Source organism: Hypanus sabinus, chromosome 7 (assembly GCF_030144855.1).
Source record: "Hypanus sabinus isolate sHypSab1 chromosome 7, sHypSab1.hap1, whole genome shotgun sequence".
Classification (NCBI taxonomy): Eukaryota; Metazoa; Chordata; class Chondrichthyes; order Myliobatiformes; family Dasyatidae; genus Hypanus; species Hypanus sabinus.
This window is the reverse complement of record NC_082712.1, coordinates 38,459,188-38,473,894: the sequence shown is the minus strand read 5'-3', so window position 1 is coordinate 38,473,894 and position 14,707 is coordinate 38,459,188. Positions and strand designations below refer to the sequence as shown.

The 14,707-nt window shown below is 40.3% G+C and overlaps 1 protein-coding gene across 1 annotated transcript in view; it reads left to right on the top strand.

The window, feature by feature from the left end:
- Positions 1–14,707, top strand: part of LOC132396310 (ankyrin repeat and death domain-containing protein 1A-like) — a 77,508-nt gene that overhangs the window by 52,810 nt on the left and 9,991 nt on the right. Inside the window, exons 13-14 of the mRNA XM_059973830.1 lie at positions 9,299–9,500; positions 13,208–13,339. Coding sequence (XP_059829813.1) covers positions 9,299–9,500; positions 13,208–13,339 — 334 coding nt within the window. The remainder of the gene's footprint in view (positions 1–9,298; positions 9,501–13,207; positions 13,340–14,707) is intronic.

Genomic DNA, 14,707 nt, shown 5'->3' with positions numbered 1-14,707 from the left:
GTTGTTACCTATCCTCAATGATGAGGAAGTCTGGTATTGATTTGCAGAGGGAGGTACGGAGGGCCAGGTCATAAAGAATAATTGCAATGTCAGTTTTTGTCAATTTTGGGCATTCCAGCTTTTGTGAATCTCTTTATTTCTCCACTCCCATACCTTCCCAAATCCAGCTTTTACTGTCTTACTGGCTCTACTGTTTCCTATCTCTACTGCCTTTGGAGTTTGTGCAAATTCAGCATGCCAACTCAAACTTTGTCAAACCTCCATAAATGCACAGCGGAGGGTACCTGGTCAGGTTGCATCACAGCCTGGTATGGAAAGACCATTACCCATGAAAGGAAGAGCCAAGTAATAGTGGTAAACACAGCCTAGTCCATCAGAGGTAACACCTGCCCACAACTGAACACACCTACAAGAAAGCAGCATCCATGATTAGAACCCCTACCATCCAGGCCATGCTCTCATCTTGCTGTTGCCGTCAGGAAGGACATATAGGAGCTTTAGGTCCAAAAAACTCCAGGTTCAGGGGCAGTTATTACCCTCCAACCATCATGCTCCTGAACCTGTGTGGAAAACTTCACTCACCTCAACACGGAACTAATTCCACAACCTATCAACTCACTCTCAAGGGCTCTACAACTCATGTCTATTAACTTTTTAATTTACTTTTATTTGCACAGTTTATCTTCTTTTGCACATTGGTAATTTGTCAGTCTTTGTAGTTTTTCATTGATTGTGTTGTATTTCTCTGAAAATGAAACACAATATATGGTGATTTACTTTGAACTTCATTAACTGGTACAGTTTGTTTGAGTTGGTTAAAAATAACCTGTACAAACTAGTATATCAGGTTTAACAGAGTTTTATAGTTCACAAAGGATTATGTGTCTCAGCAACTGCAGGATGTATGTCAATACGTTGAGCTGAAGGTGTAGGCAGATTGGGATTGTGCCTGCGTTGTCTCACTGCAGTAGCTTGGCTTTTGTCTCAGTTGTGCTGAGATTTTCATCCTTTGGGTAACAAGGTTTTAAAGCTTTACTGCGTTCAGCACATATTGACTTTCTCTGATATTTTGCTACAGCTGACTTTCACCACCTAAACATATCCCCCAAGTGTAGTGTGTTCATAGTTTCTGTTTTGATACTGCAGTTAAAAATTCATATCTTGTGTGATTAACTAATATTTAACTGTAGCCACTTATGCTTCAAATACATTTTTTAAAATGTATGACTGCACAAGTTCATGGCTGAAATTGTATTTTAATGATAAATTCAGGTTTTGGGTGGTGGTGGGTGAGCTGTTATCAAAATGGGCACAATTTTGAGTGTCATTTGCCTGAAGAGATGCTAAGTGCCTTAAACAACAATTCTGCTTCACCATTGTTTCCACTATTGCCTCCTGGCACTAACTATAATACATGTTTGTATTATAACCTTATACTATACTAACAAATATGTGTTACATTTAATCAACACTTTTAGCCCAGAAGTATGATAATAAAATGCCAAAAGTGGACAAAATCTATCACAACAGACAGTTTGAAATCTCCATTTCATTATTAGGTCCTCCTGGTGCTTGAATCAAATCATCAATTGGCAGTAAAGAATAGCAAGCTTCAGTTCTGAGCACCTATACAATGTTAATAGAGAAAAGACATTCACTAACTTAGACCAGACTGTACTTAAATGTAAACAAATACACTTCAAAGATAGCTTTGTATATTTATGACTCTCTCTCTCTTTATTGGAATTCTACTGTTATTATCACTATATTGATTACAGTAAAACTCCAAAATTGTTTAGAATTCTTGATAGTTTGACATCTGGCTGACTCTGAGAGTGACCAGGGTATGTGGCCAGCTCCAGGATCTGTATGTGGATTGGGTGTTCAGCTAGGGCATGGGTCAGAATCCAGGAACAAAGTGTTGGGGCGGAAGTCGATTTGTGACCAGACTCAGTCTTGCATACTTCTGTCCCCCTTTACACTCAGCAGGTTTACTGGAAAAATTATTGTACTGCTGTGTAACATGTGAATGCTACCCCAAAAACGTACTATGTGGTAGGGTCATTGTACACTGTCCCTTGATTAGGTTAGAGTTAAATCAGCGGGTGGCAAGGCTTGCTGGGCTGTGCAGCTCAACGGACCGAAAGCACCAGCAATATCTTGTGTGCTATTGGAAGTTTATTGTTCGGGCACTCCCTAGATTACATAATGGCTCCTTTCCTCAGAAATGATTGTAAACTGATTGTAAGAGCAGTGTATCAACAATGGAAAGCAACTGAATGATAGGGTAGCAACAAAAGTTCACTCATTTCTAGCTATTTGCCACAGATATGGTCATAAAAGAGCAGAAGTGCCAGTGGACGCAACAAAATTCCAACAAGACATTTCCTTTTACTCCAGCTGTAGTTTAAACACTTGGATATTTGCCCATACGGAAATATTCAGCATGCATACATTAATGAGTACAAATAATTAGAGCACTAAAGGAGGCCAATTTTAAGAGTAATCATACTTCCCCACCCTCTTTCCATGGGCTTGCAAATTCCTTCCTTTCAGATATTTCACAACTCTGTTTTGAACACTGTAATTAAATCAGTCTGCACTGCAATGTCAGCAGTGCCTTTCTGACCCTGATCACTTACTGTGCAAAAAGAGGACTCCTCATTATTGCTTATGGTTGTTTTGGCAATCTCCTTCATTCTGTGGCCACTAGTTCTTGACCACTGAACCAATGGGATCATTTCCCCTTGATCTGCTCTATGAAGCCTGTGTGATCTCCCTCCATACTCCTGTGATCTGCTCTATGGAGCCTGTGTGATCTCCCTCCACACTCCTGTGATCTGCTCTATAGAGCCTGTGTGATCTCCCTCCACACTCCTGTGATCTGATCTATGGAGCCTGTGTGATCTCCCTCCACACTCCTGTGATCTGCTCTATGGAGCCTGTGTGATTCCCTCCACACTCCTGTGATCTGCTCTATAGAGCCTGTGTGATCTCCCTCCACACTCCTGTGATCTGGTCTATGGAGCCTGTGTGATCTCCCTCCACACTCCTGTGATCTGCTCTATAGGGCCTGTGTGATTCCCTCCACACTCCTGTGATCTGATCTATAGGGCCTGTGTGATTCCCTCCATACTCCTGTGATCTGCTCTATAGGGCCTGTGTGATCTCCCTCCACACTCCTGTGATCTGCTCTATGGAGCCTGTGTGATCTCCCTCCACACTCCTGTGATCTGCTCTATAGGGCCTGTGTGATTCCCTCCACACTCCTGTGATCTGCTCTATGGAGCCTGTGTGATTCCCTCCACACTCCTGTGATCTGATCTATAGAGCCTGTGTGATTCCCTCCACACTCCTGTGATCTGATCTATGGAGCCTGTGTGATCTCCCTCCACACTCCTGTGATCTGATCTATGGAGCCTGTGTGATCTCCCTCCACACTCCTGTGATCTGCTCTATAGAGCCTGTGTGATCTCCCTCCTGTGATCTGCTCTATAGAGCCTGTGTGATCTCCCTCCACACTCCTGTGATCTGCTCTATAGAGACTGTGTGATCTCCCTCCACACTCCTGTGATCTGCTCTATAGAGCCTGTGTGATCTCCCTCCACACTCCTGTGATCTGCTCTATGGAGCCTGTTTGATTCCCTCCACACTCCTGTGGCCATGGAGAAAAGCATTAACTTTTTCAGTCTATCCACATAACTCAAGTCCGTCAACCTTGGAGTTCAATTTGGGAGACCTTCTCTGCACCTCTGAAATCTTCACATCTTTGCAGAAGTGTAGCACTCTGAGGTGGACCCAGTTCTTGAACTGTGGCTGAACCAATGTTTTATTAATGTTTGTCATGGTATCCTTCTTTCATTTTCCATGGTTCTATTTATATTCCATGTGCTTTTTAACCACTTCCCCAGCCTGTGCTGCTACTATCAACAAACTGCTGCTCTCTGATCTTAACCCTCATTTAGGATCATGCCTTTCAGTTTAATTTGCGGCTTCTCAACCTTTCTAACAAAGTGATACACTTCACAGTTCTCAGCATTAACTTTACTCAGCCAACCCACCAACCTGCCCCTATCTGTTTGAAATTGATCTCTATCAATAGTGCCCTCTACACCCAATTCCAGATGTTAATGCACTTTAATAAAAGCTATGGTTCTAGCACTGGCCCTGGCGATTTGACCCTGGGTGGTGTACAAGATAATAAGGGACATGGATAGACTGGACAACCAGAGATTTTACAAAGGCATAACCTGAAGGTGGCTGGAAGAAATTATAGTGGGGGATATCAGACATAGGTTTCTTACACAGAAGACTTGATAGGTACATGGATGAAACAAAAATGGAGAGCTATGTGGGAAGGAAGGGTTAGATTGATTTTAAGGTAGGTTTAGGGGTTGGCACAGCATCGTGGGCTGAAGGTGTACTGTTCCATCTTCTATGCTTTGTTCAGTCCATGGTGTACTACCGTCCAATCTGAAAGACTAGCTTTTACTACTACACTCTCTTTCCTGTCTATTATTAGTCAGCTTTCTCTTCGTGTTTCTAGAGGTTAATTCCATGGACTTCCATCTTGGTGATGGGCTTATGATGAGACACTTTTTAAAATGTCCCTTGTAAATCCAACATCAGTCACAATTTGCTTAACAGCCCTGGGTGTCATTTCAGCGGAGGTGAGTAATACATAATTTTCCCAAACAAATTCATCGAGGCTCTCTCCAGTCAATTCACACTTATCCAAGTGACTGGGAATTCTAAGCTTATTTATTTATTTAGAGATACCACGCGGTATAGACCCTTCAGTCCCAACAAGCTGCATCGCCCAGCAACCCACATACTTAACCTTAGCCTAGTCACATGACAATTCGCAATGACCAATGAATCTACTAACCAGTATGTGGGTGGAAACCCACATGGTCATGGGAAAGAAGTACAAACTTCTTACAGAAGGTGCTGGAATTGAACTCTGAACTCCAGCTCTCTGAGCTATGATAGTGTCACACTAACCACTATGCTACCATGTTATTGTTCCTAAAATTTTACTGAACGCTGAATGCGAATTGACTATTGATTGTGGGTTTACTTTCTTGAATAAGGGAATGCATTTGCAATTTTCCAGAATTCAGGCATCACTGCTGAATTTGTAGATGTTTGGAAGGTTTTGACCATAACTTCCCTGAGCACCCTAGGAGATATTCCATTTGGACAAGGTGATTAGTCTATTTTTTGTTGCCTCTGATCTCCCTCATCATTTCTGGTCCATATGAAGCCCTTAGCCCAAACCTTTGACTCTTTATTACTCTTCACAGATGCTGCCTGACCTGCTGAGTTCCTCCAGCATTTTGTGTGTGTTGCTCGGTATTCCAGCATCTGCAGATTTTCTTGTTTGTGAAGTCTAGATACAGCGGATTCCAGTTAATTGGGATGCAGTTTGGCCTAATTAAGCTTTTCCCCAATTAGTCAAATTTTCATGGAAATAGTTAAAAAGGTGTAAGAAAGACAAGCTACCATTTAACTGAGTAACAAATTATGTATTTAAATGAAATACAGAATAAATTAGAACACTATAAATCCTGCTACAGTACTATAAAACTGTATATTCTGGCAAGATGGTGCCAGCAACCAATAGCGACATCTTACAGACAACTTACAAAACTACTACTCTTCTTCTTCTAAATATACTTCTTCTTCTGAACTGCAATCAATTACAGCCTGTTGTTTCCCTTTAAAGAATGTAGTTCTGAGCTGACTAAATGATCTGGTGCTCCTGCGATCTCCTGGAGGATTTGGTGTGGATGAGAGCAGAGAGTGTACATTGTAACTATGGCCATTGCTGGGGGTGTACACTTAATCGATTACTAATGGTGGAATATAAACCCATTAGTCTGTGTTGGTTAAGGCATCGAGCAAGATTAAAATCATTGAGGATGAGAGTGGAAAATGGTGTTCAGTGCAGTCTCTCTGAGTCTCATGGTCTCATTTTGCTACTGCTGGCAGGAGGAAGGTACAGGAGTCTTGGGTCCCATGCCACCTGGTTTGGAAGCATCTGTCGCTCTGCAGACAATGGGTTTCTGGGTGGGCTTCTCTTGCCTCAGTGCTGAATTGTATCCTGCAGCTGGAAATTTGCATTCAGAGCCTCTGCAGTTCACGTTTTTTGTGTTTTTGTTTACTTTTCTTCATTTTTACTATTTGCATAACTTGATAAAGGCAATTCAGCGCTGAACTGACTCTGCATTTGTGGCCTGCAACCATCGCCACAGTGCTGAGCACTCACTTTCGGGGACTCTGCGGTTAATATTATTTGTTTCTTTTAATCATTTGCATGATTTGTTCTTTTTTCACACATTGGGTGTTCAGTAGTCTTGTTGCATGTGTTTTTCTTTAAATGGGTTCTAGGCGTATCTTTGTTTTGTGGCATCCTGCTAAATCAAATCTCAAGTTTGTACGTACACAGTATACTTACCTTGATAATAAATGTACTTTGAACAAGCTCCTAATAGTTATCGACAGATGAATTCGTCCGGGGTAGGCTGTTACATTCTCTTGATTGACTGTAAATGAACAAAATGAGCAGCCACCTAGTGCGGATAATGGGCTGCCTTCGTACAATGCTTCTGCAGATTGTATCCTCCAAATCTTCATTTTCATTGTAACATTCAAAATGATTGTTGATATCTTCAAATTCTTCATAGTTCCAAACTTGTTGAAGTAGTGAGATTGTTTCATTTTCACTCCTGGCCATTTTTGGCACCTCGAAGCCTGAATGCTTGAAACCACAGTGAGCCAAGAAAGAGCTGTGTTACTGTTTTAATTCTCGCCAACTGCAAAATCACTGTGTTTTGAACAGAAACACACAACTGATGCTATTTAGAACCTGTTCGCTTTAAGCACAGTGTTGTGTCTAACAGCCACACAAATGGATGTGACAGACACTAGTCAGAAACTGTTTGACAACAACTTCCTGTCCCAGTTAAGCGGTGTCACATCCAAAATTAACAAAGGGAACTCTGACAATGTCCTCAATTAGTTTTTGATCTTTACAAGTTGTCCTAAATAAGCAGCTGCTCTGATTAGTAGATGGCCAAATTAACCAGAATCCACTGTATTATGAGCCAAGTTTTCAAGACTGAGTCCCTCCCTGCACCCCAGGGGGAAGTAAAAGGATCTAAAAGTATGAGAGAAGATAGTTACAGCTACATTTTAATATTTTCAGGATATTTGTGTGCTGATAATAAATGAATGGTCCTGTCCTAATAAATAAGCCAGACCTACTTTTTTGCAATTGCACCAACAGGCAGAGAGGGATCTGCAGCACTTTCTAAGAAATAAGTGGGACACTTGTGTCTTTATTCTAGGGGGGGAGGTTGACTAGTGACATCTAAATCAAAGATTCATGTAATGATTAGAGTAGATGAGGTCAATTGTACCTGAGGATAACTGTACCTGTTCTGTGTAAGAGTTAGCTATTCCCAGTCACTATTCCTTTCTCCACAACCCTGCAAACTGGGTCCTTTCTGATTCTTACCCAGCTCATTAAATATGAAAGAAAATATACAGACCTGAAACTTCAAGCAGTGAAATTGTCTATTATTTGTCCTGTACACCATCTTCCAAAACCCAGTCCAGTCTGGAGCTGGACACATAAAGATGTCTGCTAGAAACTCTCAGCAGGCAGGAAACATCTGTGAAGAATAGTCATCATCATTTAAGTTGCCTTTCACCAGGTACTTAATGAACTGAAATGTGAATTTATGGATTTGACGAATGTGTTCAACTGAACTCTGAGAATCACAGCATTCTTTCTTTGTGGTTAATAAAATCCTTGTTCAAATATTGAGTGACTTACTAACAGTTTGGTATTTGTTTACAGGGATTACCTGGCTGGTAGCTAACTTCAGCTAAATTTAGAAAGTTAATAATACCTGGAAGTCCTTTATTTATACTTCATGAATTCTTTGAAACTCACACAACCTCTTCAATAAAAGCTTCTATTTCTTATCTCTTATTAGTTTACTACAACCTCAATAGGTCAGCAAATGACAAATTATGGCCTCTTGTCACTTCAAACTTTTCTTTTCCTTATTTAGTTTGCTGTTTTAGGTTCCTTTGATTTTTAATGGCCAGGATCCAAATGCGCTATGAGAGAAACTCCCACCAGAGGCTAATGGGGAATTTCCACATAAAATTCAACCAGTAGCCCACCTGGGAAAGCCATTTTAGATGGACACTGTGGGAACCAGAGGAGGAGCAACAGGAGCCTTGCATTGCTAAGTTAACAATCTTTGTAAATTCAACATTCCATTGGGTCCCAGATTCGAAATTCCTTGCTGTGACATTTCTTCCTTTATGAAACATTCTATAACCTAGCTGTTAGCAGACTGCCTTTGGCCCTGTGATTTTCCAGGGGCTTGGATATCTGAAAATGGGCAGCTCTGTTCTGGTGTTGTTCCACTCGGTATAAAGGTAGTCATAGTTCTGAACAAATGCATTAAATATTTTCAGCAGCCAGCCCGTCGTTGGGCAAAGCAGCTCAACAAACATAACATTTTGGCATTTTTGTCCCGCATAACTGCAATGAACTATCAGAGATATACTTTGTATTTCTAACACCAGCAGAGTTTTCTTGTATAAATAGTCCGAACTGTTTTTTTAAAGTCTTTGGGTGTTTTAATGTATTTTGCTTTTTAAAATGTTAAAATAATGTATTGGTTTTAATAATTGCAATAGTACTTGATTGTTTCTGAATATCTTTAATGTTCTGAGAGATTTTAGTTACCAGTATTCAGTAGGAGACCTAATCCAGGGACTGTAGCTTGGCTGACTATCACAGATGCTTTCACTGTTTATGTGTGCAAGGTTTGGTTGCTATGCACCATACTCCATTTACCCTATATAATTCCATAACATTCCAGAAGACCGAGTTACTGCACCTCATTCAGCCAGCTTTGTTCTCGTTGTTATGGTCATGTGAAGCAAGGTTGTAGTTAATTCAGAGAGGAGAATGTGGTCACTTTGGCACTGAGTGCCAGTTTTGGCCTATTATATCTGATAGTTCATTGCATTTATGTTCAGTTGTTTCTTAGTGTTAACTACACTCTATGCTGTAATGGTACTGAGATTGTAGGAATTAATATTTAAAGGTACAAGTACTTTCTTGCCAGGGTATATTCACAAATTTGGTGCTAGAACATTAAAGCTATACCATGCTGCAGGAAAATCAAGACTGAGGGGAGAATCCTATTGAGTAGACTATGATGCTGTTGTATACTAGTCTGAGGAGATTCACTTCCTTATTCTTCAGGTCATCCAGGATAGACTGCCAATTCCAACAAGCAATTACCCATTAACATTCAAACCCGATCATACCACACAGACCAGCCAACTCCGCACAACTTTATGGAGCCTGGCACACCGTGATCTCAAGCCAAAGGACTGGAAGAGGCTTGCAAACCAATGGCACTTCACAGAAGAACAAATTAAAGGAATTGAGGAACAATGGACGGGTGAGAAATGTGTTAAATTGGACATTCAGATTGAAACATTTCAATGTTAAAGATTAAATAATTGATCACTCTACCCTCAGTTGCCATCTCTAAAAATTACTTTTCTTTTTGACTTCCTGTCTCCATTCCTGCTAGTGAGCAGGGATGTGTCCTTACTAGTATTCAAATGCCCATGAGTACAGATATTTTTAGGGGACTCCATTTACCCTAGAATACTTGGTTTCTGAATCCTGTATGGACATGATCAGGATAGGACATCACACTTAGACTCAATCTTTCACTACTAAAAGGGATTGCACTTCCAATTCTCAAAAGTGTTTGTCCAATGTACCAGAAAGCAGTTAACTTTATCATCTCCCATGTAGTTGTGATACAATGAAACTTATCATGCTAGTCTTCTAGAGCACAATCATTCCCTTAAATGAAACATACAAAATTCTTAAAGGGTTTGACTGGTAGATGGAAGGAAGATGTTTACTGTCCCTGACGTTTGGATAATGGGGCACAGTTTGAGAGGACATTTAGCACGAATATGTTCAACTTGGTGAACCTTTGTAATTCCCTCCCCCTTGAGGTGTGTGGAGTCTCAGTTGGCTCAAAACTAGATTTCTGGGCATTAAAGGAATCAAGGAGATGGGGATAATGCAGGAAAATGGTGCTGAGGTAGATCAGCCATGATCTCGATGAATAACAGTGCTTGCTCTAAAAGCTCAATTGTTAATATCTGGTCCTTTTTCTTATGTTCTTGTCATAGGCTTTCAATATAATTTCTCAATGATGCACTTTGTTCTAAACTAAATAGATTCATTATTTATTACTTTCATGAAAATTGATCTTCCTAGACTTAACTGAGAATCTCTACCAATGTCTACTTGTGTACTTAGTCAGATGGAAGCAACTGATCCCTTTCACCTCAAACCAATGGTGACTCTGGATAGTAACTGTCCATGGGCAACTGTGGCAGACAGAGCTTTACCGTCTGTTAAACTTATATGTAATATAATGGGCTGGATCTCCCAGTGGTGGTGAGCACCCAGAACCTAACAACTGATGTGCTTTGGGAGAACAGTATCTTCCAGCATGCACTTGGGCACTGGCCCAAGTTGACTGTTTGGGACCTACACAGTGTTAGGCTTCTGTCACCAGCCTGTATTATGTGGCTCTGAAGAGGAAAATGGAGTGTCAAATTGGTTGAGGCACCAACTTAAGTTTCTTCTAATTTGGAGTTGACAGAGAAACAAGGCAATGTTGCATTTTAATGGTCTTTTTTAATCTTAAAATAAATCTAGTGAACAAAAATGCATTTTATTACTAAAAAGAATGTTTATTTCACATTTAAGTTGCACAGAAGTTTGTGATTTTATTTTATTTCACAATTAAGGAACATTTGGAAGGTGGGGTAGACCATGCCTGGTCTGTGACAGGAATGAGTTTGGTCTCAGTTCACTTCCCTTAACTCTACTTCTGCTTGCACTCACATTATCTGGGCAGGGTTATTCAATCATGGGTATCTGGGTGAGGAGTTCTTTGTTCATAAGATTGCTGCAATTTAATTTTGCATTCCATTAAATGGTGCAGATTATGATTGTGCAAGCTGGCAAATTGGTTCATTATTATCGTACATACAAAGATAGAATTTTGCATACCATCCATAAAGATAATTTCATTACATCAGTAATGAAATGTAGTATAAGTGAAGACAATGAGGGAATGCATAACAAAGTGTTGTAGTTATAGAGGGGGTGCTGTTGAGGCAGTCAATGAAGTGCAAAGCCCTAACAAAATAGATTGTGAGATCAATAATCTATCTTATTGCACAAGGTGATGGTTCAGTGGTCTTACAAAAGCAGGATAGAAGCTGTCCTTGACATGGTGGTACATGTTTTCAGGTTTTTAATCTTCTGCCTGACGGGGGGTGGGGGAGGTGTTGGAGATGAGAGAATGTTCAATGTGGATAGGGTCTTTGATTATGTTAGCTGCTTTGCTGAGACAGTGAAAAGTGTAGAATCCATGGAGGGGAGGTTAGTTTCTGGGATGTGCTGAGTTGTGTTCACAATTCTGTGCAAGTTTTATGTGGTCTCAGGCAGAGCAGGTCCCACGCTATGCCATTATGCATCCAAATAGGATGCTTTCTATTGTGCATTTATGATAATTATTAAGAATCAAAGTGGATTTGAGAAAATTTCTTTAGCCTCCAGAGCACGTAGAGGTGCCATACACTTTCTTTGTCATGGCATCTGCAATGGGTGGATCAAGACAGGCTTCTGATGTCCATTCCTAGGAACGGAACATCTCAGCTCTCTAGCTTAGCACAGTTGATGTAGACAGGATAGGTGCACCACTGCCCTTACTGACCTGCTCTTTTGTTTTATTTTAAAGGAAAGTCATGACACAATGCTGCTAAACACTATCCTTTTCCGTACTCTGACTCATTGTTATCTGAGATACAGCCCACTACAGTGGTATCATCAAGAGTCTGACCATGTATTGGAGTAAGTCAAGGATCTAGCTGCAAAGGAAGGTGTTCAGTCCCAGATTTAGGAGCATAGAGATAGATTTGCATGGAATTATAGCGCTGGAGCTGGAACTGTAGTCAATAAGCAATGGCCTAACATTGGTGTTTTTACTGTCCAAATGTTCAGAGATGAGTGTAGATAACATCTGTCAACTCTGCAAGTCCACTAGCATCTATGGAGGGAAATGGATAGTTGATGTTTTGGTCAAAATCCTTCTGTGGGACTGAGGACTTCTGGTGTTAAGGCAGTTTGTTTATACTTTTCTTATACATAAATTTCCATCATTAATATGCACTTTACACTTGCCCAGGTTTTCAGGTAAAGTTTGTTCCGCAAACTGGAGTTTTTAGAAAAATCCATTTTCAATAGCAAAGCCACTTTCCTTCATTGTGCTTGTAAAGATGCTGGTGAACTGCTAGATAGCATCTGGACATGCTGCAAAGTATGGAAACTGCATGCCAGAGGACAAGAAGGCTCTACAATGGGTAGTCAAATCTGTCCAACACCTCAGCGGCACCAGTCAATCCACCATAAAGCACATACAAACAGAAAGGTGTCAGGAAAAGGACAGCAATATCATGAAGGATTTCACCCACCTTGCTCATGGACTGCCTGTGCCACTCCCTTCAAGAATGAGGCTAAGTAGTGTCAATGCCTGAACCACCAGACTCAAAAAATGTTAACTTTGTTCTTTGATTTTTGGCAAATCTGGCAGTAATGAAAGCAAATCAACTTCTTTATCTTCACCTCTCAGGAAAAGTGGAACGTGCACACCACAATGTCTGTTCCTCACACTTTGTCCCTATCCCATGAAAGAATTTAGCCCACCAAGGCACTTGGTTAATTAGGCAACATATTATAAAGTACACTTCAGAATATGTATTATTTATTTGTTTATTGGTTAGTTACATATTGAAGGGCAGACTTCAATGTGTTTCTATTGTCTACTTCAGTTAAAGCCTACAGGATTTTTTTTATTGCTGGATTTTGCCATCTAGTTTCATCAGTAAACTAGTGTTATAGTGGCTTGTGAAAATCACATTGCACATTGCGATATCAATATACTGATGTTTCCATCACACAAGGTCATATCTTTATGTAACTAGGCTGAGTGGTTCAGATTTATATTGTAACACTGGCTCTTATTGAAACATTGTTTAGTATTTTTAATAAACATTTATTTTCCCTCAGGAGCAAAGAGTTATAAGGAACATGGACACAGAATGCTACTCATCTGGCTGCATGGAATTCTTCTAACTGGCACAAATCCAGTCAAGGCCTTGTATGAGGCACTAGTTAATATTGAACAGAATAACTTAGCTGGTAAGTAAAAAGGGAGTACATTTTCACGTTTTAAAATATCATGATGAATGGGTTTTACAGTTGCTCACAATGTCTTTGTTTGATTGCATCATAATCATTTTAATATTTTGATTGTGGACTGCAACCACAATAACCTTTCTCGTACCTGAAATGAAATTCCTACTGCAGGTGCCAAAATGTTTCTGTTGAGTGTACTCTTATTTATTCATTCACGATAAATTGACCCATTGAACAAGTGTCACACCCAGCTCAAACCAGGGAGCGTAATCAATTTCAGTAAATTCCTAAACAGATGAGAATATTTAAAGAACAAAGTTCTTTCTCATATTCTCCTATAAATGTATGATTGAAGTGAAGGTTGGAGCTTGATACAGTCAGATTTCCTGATACAGATGGCTGATGTCTTCCTTGTGCATTCTTACCTTAAGATGTAGGCCTACATTTTAGCACAAGATGCAATCGTGGTAAAGGATCTTAAGGCAACTTAAGGATCTCCCACCCAAAGTCTGATTAAGTAGATGATTGACATATAATGCCCCTTCATGGTAAATAAAAAGGCAACTTTGACGTTTCTGTTGTTAGTACTTCAGCACCTTAGGATTTGGCTCTAAATGCTTCATGTAGACTTCTGTGCTTAGAAGTAGTATATGCATTACTCAGGTAGTCGCAGTAGAGGGGATCTGTGATTCTGACCTCACCAACTCTTGACTTCCTGTGGAGGAAGGGAGAGTTTGACCACTAGCAGCCAGCTAGGTTGTAGAAGGTACAAGACTAACAAAGCTGCCCTAACTAATGCATATGAAGCTGATAATGACCATTCTTCACATACAAACTAACTAAAACATTTTATGGGTCTATATGATTGTGGGAGGCCCTGTTACCATTTTGGCAGGAATAATTTTAACTAGTTTCCAGGATCAGCGATCAGGATTTGTGAGCCCGTGTCTGGAAACTGGATCTCTTTTCACCTGCTTTTTATGTACAACTTGCATGTACATGCAACGTGGATGAGGCCTTAAATGAGTCTTTCTCATCTGTATTCACCAAGCAGAAGAGCATGTAAAATAATGAGTTCAGGGACGGGTAAGTGGATAATTTGAAGTACTTCATTATCAAGGAGATGTTAGATGTCATAAGGGTTGATAAATCCCAAGGACCCAGTGAGATCTATCCCAGGTTGCTGTGGAAAGCAAGGGAGAAGATAGATGGGGGGCCCTGACAAAGATACATACAAACGAGAGAAAATCTGCAGATGCTGGAAATCCAAGCAACACATACATAATGCTGGTAGAACTCAGCAGGTCAGGCAGTGTCAATGGGAAAGAATAAACAGTTGACAACTTGGGCCAAGACGCTTCATCAAGACTG